Genomic DNA, 14,232 nt, shown 5'->3' on the forward strand with positions numbered 1-14,232 from the left:
CATATGTAGATCATTTCCATCCTTGCAGAAAGTTCTAGTAGATGGCACTGATCTAAAGTTGTCCCGGGAATGGAGGTCCCGGGAATGGAGTTCCCGTCTTGACTCAGTGGTTAATGAATCCAACTAGGAACCATGAGGTTGTGGGTTTGATCCCTGGCCTTGCTCAGGGGGTTAAGGATCCGGCATTGCTGTGAGCTGTGCTGTAGGTCGAAGACGCAGCTCGGATCCCGTGTTGCTGTGGCTCTGGCGTAGGCCGATGGCTGCAGCTCTGATTCGACCCCTAGCCTGGGAACCTCCATATGCAGCGGCAGTGGCCCTAGAAAAGGCAAAAAGACCAAAATAAATAAATAAAGTCTCAGGAAAAATATCACCTTAATATAACATATCCATGAGTCAGTGACTCCTCACAGTTGTTATTTAGGAATCAAAAAGTCATAGCATCAGCTTTAGAGAAAATTATGAGGGAGAAAAACACCCATATTTGTATGTTCTAACATAACAAATGTTTATTATTTTTATATATTTTTAGTTGTTTCTGAGAGTCCTATTGTAGAGATAATATTTTTTCATACTTATGAATATTCTGTATATATTGTGTTGTACTTTTGTTATGCATGCATTGAACACGTATAGAATGTTGCTTTCTATATGTATATACTCTTATATTGTCATAATTATAGTCATTCTGTAATTGGGAATTAGGGTGATTCCTTTTTTCACTATCAGTGCTTTTGTTTAAATGGTTTTACAAAAGTATTGTTTTTATCAGATGCATTACTCTAAGCAGGTTTTTTTTGTTGTTGTTGTTATTGTCTTTTTGTCATTTTAGGGCTGTACCTGAGGCAGGTGGAGGTTCCCAGGCCAGGGGTCGAATAGGAGCTGTAGCTGCCAGCCCACCACAGCCACAGCAAGGTCAGATCCGAGCCGTGTCTGCGACCTACACCATAGCTCATGGCAACTCCAGATGCTTAACCCACTGAGCAAGGCCAGTGATCGAACCCTCAACCTCCTGGATACTAGTTTTGTTCATTAACCACTGAGCCATGACAGGAACTCCTAAGCAGGTTTCCCGAGATAAATTGTATGTTCCATTTTCTGGCTTTCACTGCCTTTTGAGAGGTTTATGTCTTGTTCAAAGAAGGAAGGAACTTGGCTTATTGGAGAGAATAGGTGAGATGAGTCAGCTGTGGGAAAAGATGTGTGCAAAAGCACTGAGGGAAAAAAGAATAAGTTGTTTAAAAACCTAAGAATAGGAGTTCCTGTCGTGGCGCAGTGGTTAACGAATCCGACTAGGAACCATGAGGTTGCAGGTTCGATCCCTGGCCTTGCTCAGTGGGTTAAGGACCCGGCGTTGCCATGGTGTAGGTTGCAGATGAGGCTCGGATCCGGAGTTGCTGTGGCTGTGGTGTAGGCTGGCGGCTACAGCTCCGATTAGACCCCTAGCCTGGGAACCTCCATATTGCCATGGGAGTGGCCCTAGAAAAAGGCAAAAGACAAAAAAATAAAAACTTAATAAATATGCCATGTGCTTCATTGAAATAGATGCTTATGGTGCTGAACATCTTAAATTTTCATTAGAGATAAAAATTCAGAGGCAATAAATGTCTGAAACATTTTTTTCCCCCTAGATGAGGCAGATGATGATGATGATCCAGAATATAACTTCCTCGAAGACCTGGATGAACCAGACACAGAGGATTTCCGCACTGACCGGGCAGTAAGAATCACCAGTGAGTCTCTGTTTGCTATGAGTCCTGCTCCTGACTTTCCACATCTACCTTTGTTTACTTTGTAGATTTTTGATGGTGAAGTTTACAGCCCATTCACATTAAGACATTTAAGCTTCCTCTACTTATTTATTTCTATAATTCTGTAAGTTTGCCTATATGTTTAGGAGGCCTATCAGTTACTCATTTATACATCCCACATCATGTATTGAGTCCAGTATTTGGCAAGATTGTACCTAAGACAGCAAAATGAATAGGACGTGGCCTCAGCCTGTAGGATGTCAGCTTAGTAGCTGGATACAAACAGGAACAGTTATAGTTCAAAGTGACACGTGCTGTAATTGGTTGTGTATAAGGAACCCTAGTGGCCTAAAAGAAGGTATAATGTCCTAGTATATGGTATGGAGTAGGATGGGAGAGGTTTTGGAATGAGTCACAAAATAAGATGTTTTATCTTAGTTTTTTTTTTTTTTTTTTTTTTTTTTTTACTTTTTAGGGCCGCACCCATGGCAATGGAAGTTCCCAGGCTAGGGGTCAAATCGGAGCTCAGCTGCCAGCCTGTGCCACAGCTACAGCAACACAGGATCTGAGCTGCATCTGTGCTCTATTACCACAGTTCACGGCAATGCCGGATCCTTAACCTAACGAGCGAGGCCAGGGATTGAACCTGCATCCTCATGGATACTAGGTGGGTTCATTTACTGCTGAGCCTTGATGGGAACTCCTTATCTTAGTTTTAAAGGAACAATTAGAAAATTTTGGTGAATGGGGGCAGAGAGGGATATTCCAAATAGAAGAATGCAAACCATGAAATTAACAAACAACAGTAAATGTGTTTGGAAAGTAGTGAGTAGTTTGATTTATTTGTATGAGCGAGTGGTGGTAGAAAAGATGATCAGTGCTCCGTTGATGGAGAACCTTGGATTTGATTTGTGATTTGTCAAAAAGGAGTGCCCAAAGCGATGTAAGCAGGAAAGCAATAGGAAGTGATTTGCATTTTAGAACTAGCACTTTGATTTAATGCCAGTTTATTGTATTGATTTGGTGGGAAAGAAAGCAAGATTGGAGGCATGGAAAACAAGTAACTTGACTTGGCTTGAGTCATTTGTTCAAAAATTATTTCATTGCTAGTTTGCCAATGATGGAAGACATATTTCAAGAATTATTGATTGAGTATGTGCATGACTCTGTACTGGCATAGCATACACAGCATGGTGAAGATAAGATGTTGGCTCTTGACCAGGCTATGAAGGAAGCTTTGTACGCATCCAAAAATGTTTATTGTATACCTAAATAATGCAAGTCTTTGTGCAAAGAGAATTATGTTAACAGTCCTTTAGGACTTATGTTCTGTTTCGTTGCCTTGTTTCATCTTTCATCTTGTTTTTAAGATTAGAGTGCCAATTCCTTTATGAAGATCTATTTTTTTTGGCATGTTATGTAAGGTTAGAGGAAGGATTGAAAGGAAAGCAGGAAGAATCAAAGCGAGAGTGTAGAATGAAAAGGCTTGAGCGTTAGGCTTTGAGAATACTGTGAAGGAGAGTCTAGGAAAGTATGAGAAAAACCAAGGTCTTGTGCCAAGGGAAAAGTCTTTCAGGAAAGAGCAACTGTTCACATTGTCATGTGTTGGTCATGAAATACTCTTCTCCAAGCAGAAAAGTAGGTGATCTCACTTCATCTCAGCCCAGCCTGGAATACACTTGCCTTCCCTTCTTGTTTTCTTCAGTTGTAGATACAGTTGACCTTGAATAACTCAGGGGTTAGGGGTGCTGAGCTCCTGTGCAATTGAAAATCTGACGGGAAGCTTTGACTTCCCCAAAAGTTAGAGCCTCCTATTGAAGGCTTACTGACAAAGTTAATATTTAACATATATTTTGTATGTAGTATGTCTTATATACTATATTCTTGCAATACAGTAAGCTAGAAAAAAGAAAATATTAAGAAAATCTTAAGAAAAAACACATTTATAGTATAGTACTGTATTTATTTATTTATTTTGCTTTTTAGGGCCGCACCCGCAGCATATGAGGTTCCTAGGCTAGCGGTTTAATTGGAGCTACAGCCGCTGGCCTGTGCCGCAGCCACAGCAACACCAGATCCGAGCTGCATCTGTGACCTACACCATAGCTCACGGCAATGCTGGATCTTTCCCACTGAGCAAGGCCAGGGATCGAACCCGCAACCTCATGGTCCTTAGTCGGATTCGTTTCTGATGTGCCGCAACGGGAACTCCAGCGCTGTAGTTGTTGATGTATATTTACACTGTTTATAAGATGAATCATTTGTTAGTTTCTACATCAGTATTGTCCTACATAAAAAAAACCCACTGTAGATAGACACATTATCGCTGGACAGTAAAAATGAAAAGAATGTGGGAAGAGTTCTTTTGTGGCACAGTGGTTAAGGATCCGGTGTCGTTACTGCATTGGCTTTGGTTGTTGCTGTGGCATGGGTTCAGTCCCTGGCCCGGGGAACTTCTGCATGCTGTGGGTGTGGCCAAACAGGAAAAAAATTAAAAGAATGTGAAGAAGAAATTCATGTTTATTTGCAGGTATAATGATTCACACATTGATAAAGAAGCAGCAGCAATATGATCGCTTGATGGTGGCCTAGTATAATTGCTTCTCAATAGCCTAGGCTATACACTAATGAATGAATTGTTACAAAGATTTTATGGCACACAGTCTTACAGTCATATTCACATACAGGATTGGAAGCATTGTTACATTTAAAAATATGATGATTGGAGTTTCTGTCATGGCTCAGTGGTTAATGAATCCAGCTAGGAACCATGGGGTTGTGGGTTCGATCCCTGGCCTTGCTCAGTGAGTTAAGGATCTGGTGTTGCCGTGAGCTGTGGTGTAGGTTGCAGACGCGGCTCAGATCCCCATGTTGCTGTGGCTGTGGCATAGGATGGCGGCTTACAGCTCCGATTCGATCCCTAGCGTGGGAACCTCCATATGCCATGGGAGAGGCCCAAGAAATGTCAAAAAGACAAAAATAAATAAATAAATAAATAAAAAATATGATGATAGACTTATATGTGGTTTTTCCAATTACAAGAGAGCCATAGGGTAAGGCAATATAATTCTTTGAAAGCAAAGTTATAAATCAGTAAGACATTATTAAATTTATATAAATATCACTCACCTTGTGCCTGTGTAAAGATAAGCCATCGTGCTTCAATACAAGTGTTACACATGGTCTTCTACACGATAAATCCTTAGGCGGTGATGATGATGATGATGACGACGACGACACAGAAATGTCTCATGCAGTTCTTGTCATACAGTGGTTAGATTTTCACACAAAGACGTACATATGTATACAACTGATAAGTTTATTAGCCATAGGCATGGTGATTATTTACTGTTTATTTAGTCACATTGGATTATCCTAAAGACTTTCATCCTTGTCTTCACAACGAGTAGGGCTGAGGAGGAAGAGGAGGGCTTGGTCTCGCTGTTTCAGGAGTCAAGGGCAGAAGAGGTGAGGAGGCAGGAGAGACAGGCACACTTGGTGTAACTTAATGGAAATTTATTGTAATTCCTGTCTGTTTTTTTTTTTTTTTTTTGCTGTTTCGTCTCTCTAGAAATGTTTCCATATGATACTGATCCTCATCCCACCATTTGCTTTAGTTTCAGTGTCCATATCATAAGAGTCCATATAAAAGAAGTCAAAAGCAGTCTTGAATAATCAGACCCCTTCTGCCAGATTGTCTGCTGTCAGTTTGTTTTCTGGAACAGCTTCTTCTACATCTTCTTCCTTGTCATCTGGCACTGGTTTGGAAGCGTTCATCTCCATCAAGTCATCTTCTGTTAATTCCTCTGTTAGCTCTTGAAATTTCTCCAAGATCCATATCTTGAAACCCTTTACCCCTATCTTTTTTTTTTTTTTTTGACTGTATTCACAATCTCATGATTTTCCTTGATTGGCTCTTTCATAAATCCTGTGAAGTTGGGCAGGACATCTGAACAGTTTTCTTCAGCAGGAATTCATTGTTTCAGGCGTGATGGCTTTCATGAACTTTTCTTTAACAATGAAGGCATCTTCAGTGATGTAATCCTCCCACCAGACTTATGTGATGGCTATCAAGGTCTTTTCTGTAGTGTTGAGTACCGTGTGTGTTACAGAAGTCTTAAAGGTTCTTATGACCTCCTGATCTAGAGGCTGAATTAGAGATGTTGTGTTTGGAGGCAAGTAGACCACTTAGATGCCTCTGGTGTTGAACTTATGGTGTTCTTGGTGGCCCAGGGTCCTTGTCCAATATCAAAAAAACTTTCAAAGGCAATCCCCTTACTGGCAAGGTATTTCCTGACTTCAGGGACATGGTATTAATGGAACCATTCCAGAAAAGGGGCCTTCTTTTTGACTGGCAGCTCATGCTTATCTTTTCCCTTCAGGGTTTGGGGGTTAGCAGATTTATAGATAACGGCAGTCCTGATCATAAACCTGATTGCATTTGCACAAAACAATAGAGTTAGCTATCCCTTCCTGCCTTAAATCCTGGTGATCACTTCTCCTCCTTATTAATAAATGTCCTTTGTGGTGTTTTTGGTTTTATTTATGCCCCCCCCCCCCCCGCAAATTGGGCACTTTCATCTGCAACAAAAACCTGTTCAGGCAGCTGTCTTTTCTCCTCAGTGATTTTCTTCATGTTGTCTGGGAGCTCATCTGCTACCTCTGCATTAGTGGAGGCTGCTTCTTCTGTTAGTTTGACAGTTTTTAAGCCAAACCTCTTGCTAAAATTATCAAACCATCGTTTGCTGGCATTCAGTTCTCCAGCCTTAGATTCTTCACCTTCCTTTTGCTTTAAGTTGTGACTTTGCTTTTTCTCAAATGATATTAGAGTCTGTAGGTGTGCCTTTCTTTGCATGTGCACCTGCGGCATGTGGAGGTTCCCAGGCTAGGGGTCGAATCAGAGCTACAGCTGCTGGCCTACACCACAGCCACAGCAACGCTGGATCTGAGCAGTGTCTTCTACCTGCCCCATAGCTCACGGCAGCACCACATCTTTAACCCACTGAGCAAGGCCAGGGATCGAACCTGTGTCCTCTTGGATACTAGTTGGGTTCGTTATCACTGAACCATGATGGGAACTCCGCTTTTTCTTAATTTTTTTGGTATTTCTAGGCTTTGGGGTTTGAGGATTTTTTTCACATTGTTGCAGATATCCCCCCGAAATTTCCAGTATGTTTATTGAAAAAATCTGCATGTCAGTGGACCCCCACTTACAGTTCAATTCCATTTTGTTCAAAGGTCAACTGTAATTTCTTAGTGATCCTCCTCAATTAGGGTTGATCTTATGGAGTTGTACTGCATACTGTTTTATATGTCCTTTTTAATGCTCATCTCTCTCATAATTGCTTATTTATATCTGTCTTCTCCCTTGGACTGTGAGCTTCTTATGAGATTTGTATTGATTATTGCCTTAGAGCAAGTGTTTTGCATGGGGCTGGCAATATTTGCCAATCAAATAGTGAACTTTTCTGCGATGCCTGAGTGAAGGGTCTTCCTTTCTAGTCAGAGTTCTGTGGTCATAAACAAAAACTAGGAGAGAATTTTTTTTTTTTTTTAACGGCCACACCTGTGGCATGTGGAAGTTCCCAGGCTAGGGGTTGAATTGGAGCCACGGCTGTCAGCCTTAACCCACCGAGTGAGGCCAGGGATCGAACCCAAAACCTCGTTTCCTAGTCACATTTGTTTCTGCTTCTGGGCCAGGGATCAGATCCAAGCCACAGTCTTGACCTAAGCACAGCTTCGGCAATGCTGGATCCTTAACCTGCTGTCTTGGACTGGGGATGGAACCTGCATCCTAGCACTTGCAAGATGCCACCAACCTGTTGTGCCATGGCAGGAGCTCCATTAGCATGATGTTTTTGAGATTCATGCATGTTGCTTGTATCATTAATCTCTTCCTTTTTATTGCTGAGTAGGATTCCTCTATATAAATATACCAAATTTAAAATTTTTCATCAGTCCCCAGGTGTTGATGGACACTTGGGTTCTTTCTGTTCTGATTTCTGGCTACCCAGAATGAAGATAGCTCTGCCCTTTCTTATGCAAGGTTTTATGGATGAATGTTTCATTTCTCTCGCAGCAGCCATCTAGGGAAGGAATCATTGGCCATAAGGTAGATATATACTTAGTTTTCTGAGAAATTTCCAGATCTTTTCCTAAAGTGGCTTTTGATTTTACATTCTTTTTAGAGTTCCAGTTGCTCCACACCCTCACCAGCATTTAGATTTTAGATTTTTAACACCCTCCTTAAAAGGGTTTTTATAGAAGATGATCACAGTCCTCTAGACAGAGTCTGATACTCTGATTCAGTGCTTTGCTTGCTTTCTTGGTTATGAGCACTATTTTGGAAGCACCGTGTCATACTGAGCTTAAGGTCAACCAGAACATTGAGATCCTTTTCAAATTAATTGTTTTTTGAGCCATGTCACCTTTTTGTGCACTGAAGCTGATTTTTGAAAATCCTAAATGTAAAACTTTAAATTTATCCTCATTATGTTTTATCCAATTATTTTGAGAAAACCTAGAATTTTTAATCTGTTGTCAGTTGGTCTGGCAATCCCTTTCAGCTTTACATCATTTACAGATTTGATAAGTGTGTTTTCCGGGGGTTCTAGATTGTTCATGGGATTGCGGAATAGTTCAGGTCCAAAGATAGGGTCCTGTGATACACTACTGAAGACGTCTCTCTTGACTCCGTTCAGTAAGAGCAGCGAATAAACTCTGAATTTATCTTATTATCAAATCACCTAGCTTATATTTTTGTATGTCGTCCACTAGAATTAAACTTCATTAAAGTTTGATCTTGTATCCATGCCTCTAGAACAGGGATTGAGGCATAGAGTTGGTGTTCAATTTATAAATGTTTTTGAATGAATGAATAAGTGATGGATAGATAGGAGGATATTGTCAGATGCCTCACTGAAAACAACTTTGATTGTGTTCTTGGGATTCCACCTATTGCAAATTGAAACAGACTTGTGCCAACATCATACTGTTTGGCTTTTTTTGCAGAAAAGGAAGTGAATGAACTGATGGAAGAGCTGTTCGAAACTGTGAGTAATGATCTCTGAGTGAGAACTCGGGATAGTAAAAGTGGACTCTCCAGCAAGTTCTGCCCTTTGGTCTCAAGGCCTCTCGCTTCAGAAGGCGGGTCTGACCAAGCCCATTCCCCTTTCAGTCCACCCAGGAGAGAATATAGTGGCAGGAGAATTTTGCTAACTTATAAAATTTGCTTATCCATATGTAGGTTATTAGTAAAATTTTCCTTGCGAGCTTTTGGTTGTCCTCTTCAACAATTATATGGTGTATCCTTAAAGTCTGCAAACTAATTTTAGATTATTCTGAACACAAATATTATCTTTCTCATAAATTTATCTCTTGGAAGATATTCTGATCATTTTGAGTTATCCATACATCACAAGTTGGCTGATGGAGGAACTTTTTTCTTGGCATAATAGTCATCTCATGTGGGGGTAGGTGCGAACCTTGAAGTGCGGTGTTCTGATACAGGCTCTTTCTGTGTGCCAGCATTATTAAAGTCCTGTAAACTCTAATCTTTGCTTTCCCTTCTCATTGCTGGAGTGACTTTTACATCCCCATTGTCCAGGAAAATCTTTCTTTTCCTTTGCTCTCAGTTTCAAGATGAGATGGGATTCTCCAACATGGAAGATGATGGCCCGGAGGAGGAGGAACGTGTAGCTGAGCCCCGGCCTAACTTTAACACCCCTCAAGCCCTACGGTAGGCTAGCCTTGAAACTTAGAATGGAACCAAAGTGTATGTCTGAAAAGGTTTTTCAGAAATTTTGATTGACAGTTTCCCATCCCTCACTACCTGCCGTGACTGATAGAAGGATGCAGAGCCCTGTGAGGGTGTTAGATGTCAGGCGAGTAAGTCTCCTTATTATGGGGCAGTGCAGCTATAGACCAAGCTGTATCTGTTTGGGAAAGGAGAAAAAGCAGTAGCTGGCAATCATGGCAGCTTCTCCAGGTGAGTGGTGCTGGAGAGGTGTGTAGGACTCTATGTGGCCAGCCACAGAAACTCCCCTAAATTGTAATATCCAGTATGTCTCTTTTGTCCTTCTGTTAACATTTAGTAAATTTTTTTTTTGTCTTTTCATCTTTTCTGGGGCTGCATTCATGGCATATGGAGGCTCCCAGGCTAGGGGTCTAATCGGAGCTGTAGTCGCTGGCCTACACCAGAGCCACAGCAATGTGGGATCTGAGCCGTGTCTATGACCTACACCACAGCTCACAGCAACGCCGGATCCTTAACCCACTGAGCGAGGCCAGGGATCAAACCCGAAACCTCATGGTTCCTAGTCAGGTTCATTAACCACTGTGCCACAAGGGGAACTCCACATTTGGTAAATGTTAATGAAAGTTTGTTAGTCATCAAAGTGTTAGTTAAGCAAACCATGAAGCACTTACAGTAATGCCCTGGAGTCTTTTTAACGCATATACTGCCAGCTTAATGTACATTGACACTTCTCTTGCCCCACCCAGAAGGTAGAGGCTTAATTTCCCCCCGCCCCTGTTTTTGTGATGAATGTGCATAGTCATCTGTACTTTATTGTTATCCCTACTGAGGAGCAACTTACTATCATTAGATGACTGGCTGATGTCAGGGTAAGGTTTGTGCCATTGGTGGAGAACAAAGTAAAACTTAAAGACTTATAGACTCTAATTAGTCCTGTTTTTTTTTTTTTTTCTTTTTAGGGCCGCTTGGGGCATATGGAGATTCCTAGGCTAGGGGTTGAATCAGAGCTACGCCTGCCAGCTTATACCACAGCCACAGCCACAGCCACGCGGGATCTGAGCCACATCTGTGACCTACACCACAGTTCACGGCAATGCTGGGTCCTCAACCCACTGAGTGAGGCCGGGGATCGGACCTGCGTCCTCATGGATACTAGTCCGATTTGTTTCCCCTGCACCACAATGGGAACTCCTAGTCCCATGTTTTAAATTAACAGCATTAGGAGTTCCCGTCGTGGTGCAGTGGTTAACGAATCCGACTAGGAACCATGAGGTTGCGGGTTCAGTCCCTGCCCTTGCTCAGTGGGTTAAGGGTCCGGCGTTGCCGTGAGCTGTGGTGTAGGTCGCAGACGTGGCTGGGATCCCGTGTTGCTGTGGCTCTGGCGTAGGCCGGTGGCTACAGCTCCGATTCAACCCCTAGCCTGGGAACCTCCATATGCCGCGGGAGCGGCCCAAGAAATAGCAACAACAACAACAAAAAAGACAAAAGACAAAAAATAAATAAATAAATAAATAAATTAACAGCATTACCTAACTAGAGAGCTTTGGACCCACCTGAAAGCTAGACCTTCAGGAAACTTGCAGTTTAGTGAAAAAGACAAAGTATACTAACCAATGGTAAAAGCCGTAAGTATCAATTGTACTCCATTACAATAGATACTGCAGTGTAACTAACTACAACAGAAATCTCAAGAGTTCCTTTATTTCTCCTCTAGTTTTGTTGAGGTATAGTTGACAAATAAAGTTGTAAAGTACTGAAAGCATACACCATGATGATTTGATATAGGTATGCCTTGTAAAAGGATTCCCCCCATTGAGTTAATTAATACTTCTACTTACCTCGTGTCACACATTTACCTTTTTTTTTTAATGGCTGCGCCTGGGACACATGGACGTTCCCAGGCCAGGGATTGAATCTGAGCCACAGCTGTAGCAATGCTGGATCCTTCAACCCTCTGTGCTGGGCCCATGGGGTTGAACCCCCACCTCCACAGCGACCCAGGCTGCTACAGTCAGATTCCTAAACCACTGTGCCATAGCGGGAACTCACCTTATATTTTTGAGAACATTTTCAATATGTCTGTATTTGACTTTTTTTTTTTTTTTGCTACGGCGTGCAGCAGCTTGATGTAAGATCTCAGTTCCCAGATCAGAGATTGAACACGGGCCCAGTAGTGAATGTGCCAAGTCCTAACCTCTAGACCACCAGGGAACTCCCTTGGCCCACTTATTTCACAGAAAAAATATTCTCGTGTACCAGAATAGAACCTGGGAACCTATTGTCATGGGATTTGGTCTGTAAACATATTTCAGTTCCACTAATTAACTCTGTGTTTGAATTTTGAAATTTTGAGAATTATATACCTACTTAAAAATCCTTGTTCAAATTCAGTTACTTTTTGGTACTCAGTTGATCTGCTTGGGCTGCTTCTGCTTCTTTTTCAGCTGGAAATGCAAACCTATCTTAATCTTTGACTAAATAAAATATAATGGAGGGAATTCCCTTGTGGTGCAGCAGGTTAAGGATTTGGTGTTTTCACTGCTACGGCGTGGGTTGCTGCTATGGTACGGGTTTGATCCCTAGCCTGGGAACTTTCCCTTGCCATGGGCGTGTTAAAAAAATGTATCATTGGGAAAGTGAGTTACCTGTGCTTGCCTTATCAACTATCCAGTTAATACTCCTTAAAATCAGATGCAGGTTTGAGTTCCCTTGTGGTTCAGTGGGTTAAGGATCTAGCATTATCACTGCTGTGGCTCTGGTTGCATCTGTGGAATTTGTTTGATTCCTGGCCCAGGAACGTCTGTATGCCACGGGCGTGACCAAAAATAAATAAATAAAGGGCAGGCATTTTTTTGCATTATTTTCCTTTTTAATGCTTCTATTCTTCTGTTTCTCTGCTAGTAGTTCAGATAATCTAGAGTTTTCAGTTCAGTAAAATCATACATAGAACAGTCTCATGTCTTTATGTTTTCACCCTCTGCCTGCCTGTACTTGCGGTAAATACTATAAAAGGAAACATAATCTTTATCCCTAGAAGCTGTTAAGAAAAGTTATTATCACATAACTATTGCCACACTCTAGAGGATTTCTTGAAATGTGATAATCCACTAGTGATAGCTACTTGAGCAGGTCTTATCCTGATTGCATAGAGTATCAGCTCTTGCCTGATCACTTAAGTGTCTTGTTCTGCCTCTACCTCAGAACTAGCATGCTGGGTATTTGTTTTTTTGTTTTTGTTTTTTTTTTGTCTTTTTAGGGCTCCACTCGTGGCATATGGAGGTTCCCAGGCCAGGGGTCAAATTCGAGCTGTAGCTGCCGGCCTATGCCACTGCCACAGTAACTCGGGATCCGAGCCACATCTGTGACCTCACCATAGCTCATGGCAATGCCTGATCCTTAACCCACTGAGCGAGGCCAGGGACCGAACCCACATCCTCATGGATACTAGTTGGGTTTGTTAACCACTGAGCCACGATGGGAACTCCCATGCTGGGTATTTGGATTCTTACTCCAGCTCTGGACACAGTCAGTCTCTCTCAGGAGGTATGGGTGTGAGGCTAGGGTTAGAAAACCTGGAAGAGGAATTTAGAGGGCTAAAAGAAGATACTTTCGTGGAGATTAGTAGTGTAACACCTGAACCAACCTCTCACAGTTCATCTAAACTACCATGTATTTTAGTACATCTATTTCTTGCTTAATGCTAGAATCTTTGGCTGTGCCCACAGCATGAGAAGTTCTTGGGCCAGGGACCCAAGCCACTGCAGTGACAACCTCTAATCCTTTTTTTTTTTTTTTTCTTTAAGGGCAAAGCCCACAGCATATGGGCTAGGGGTTGCATCAGAATTATAGCTGCCTATAGCTTTGTGTTTATGCCACAGCCACAGCAACTCGGGATCTGAGCTGCGTCTGCGACTTACACCACAGCTCACGGCAATGCCAGTTCCCTTATCTGAAGATTGAGGCCAGGGATCAAACCCAAATCCTTATGGATACTAGTTGGATTCATTTCCACTGTACCACAATGGGAACTCTCAACAGTACCTAATCCTTAACCTGCTGTGCCACAAGGGAACGGCCATAGAGTCTGACTTTTTAAGAAAGGAAGGCGGGGCAGCCTGAATGAATAGGAGTCGGAGAATGGAAGAAGCTAGACCTGAGACGCAATAGGTAGATTAGAGAACAAATGATGTGCTTTGAGAAGATTCTGTATCACCATTAAGAACAAATCCCAGGAGTTCCCGTCGTGGTGCAGTGGTTAACGAATCCGACTAGGAACCATGAGGTTGTGGGTTTGGTCCCTGCCCTTGCTCAGTGGGTTAACGATCTGGCGTTGCCGTGACCTGTGGTGTAGGTCACAGATGCGGCTTGGATCCCGCATTGCTGTGGCTCTGGTGTAGGCCGGCAGCTGCAGTTCCAATTGGACCCCTAGCCTGGGAATCTCCATATGCCGCAGGAGCGGCCCAAGCAATGGCAAAAAAAAAAGAACAAATCCCAGATTAATGTGGATATCAGTGTGATGCAAAAATGATGTGTTTCCATTAGCTCCTTGACGGCTTTGTTATCTAGGCATTTCCCAACTCCTAGATTTTTGTTTAATTTCCCCTTCATTTTTCTATTACTTAGAGGACTGACTAGAAGAATGAGCAGAAGACAATTCAGAAGCGTTTTATTTGAATCTACATAACAGCTTTGGGAGAGGATTTGGACAGGCTAGGAGTTTGCATATTG

The 14,232-nt window shown here is 42.2% G+C and overlaps 1 protein-coding gene across 5 annotated transcripts in view; it reads left to right on the plus strand.

Annotated features, from left to right (window-relative positions):
* Window positions 1-14,232, plus strand: part of GON4L (gon-4 like) — an 84,040-nt gene that overhangs the window by 38,484 nt on the left and 31,324 nt on the right. For all 5 annotated transcript variants that reach the window (XM_047784351.1, XM_047784353.1, XM_047784355.1 and 2 more), the window contains 3 exons: window positions 1,629-1,730; window positions 8,760-8,800; window positions 9,383-9,486. In XM_047784351.1, the coding sequence (XP_047640307.1) occupies window positions 1,629-1,730; window positions 8,760-8,800; window positions 9,383-9,486 (247 nt within the window). The remainder of the gene's footprint in view (window positions 1-1,628; window positions 1,731-8,759; window positions 8,801-9,382; window positions 9,487-14,232) is intronic.

The sequence above is a fragment of the Phacochoerus africanus genome, chromosome 6, assembly GCF_016906955.1.
Source record: "Phacochoerus africanus isolate WHEZ1 chromosome 6, ROS_Pafr_v1, whole genome shotgun sequence".
Classification (NCBI taxonomy): Eukaryota; Metazoa; Chordata; class Mammalia; order Artiodactyla; family Suidae; genus Phacochoerus; species Phacochoerus africanus.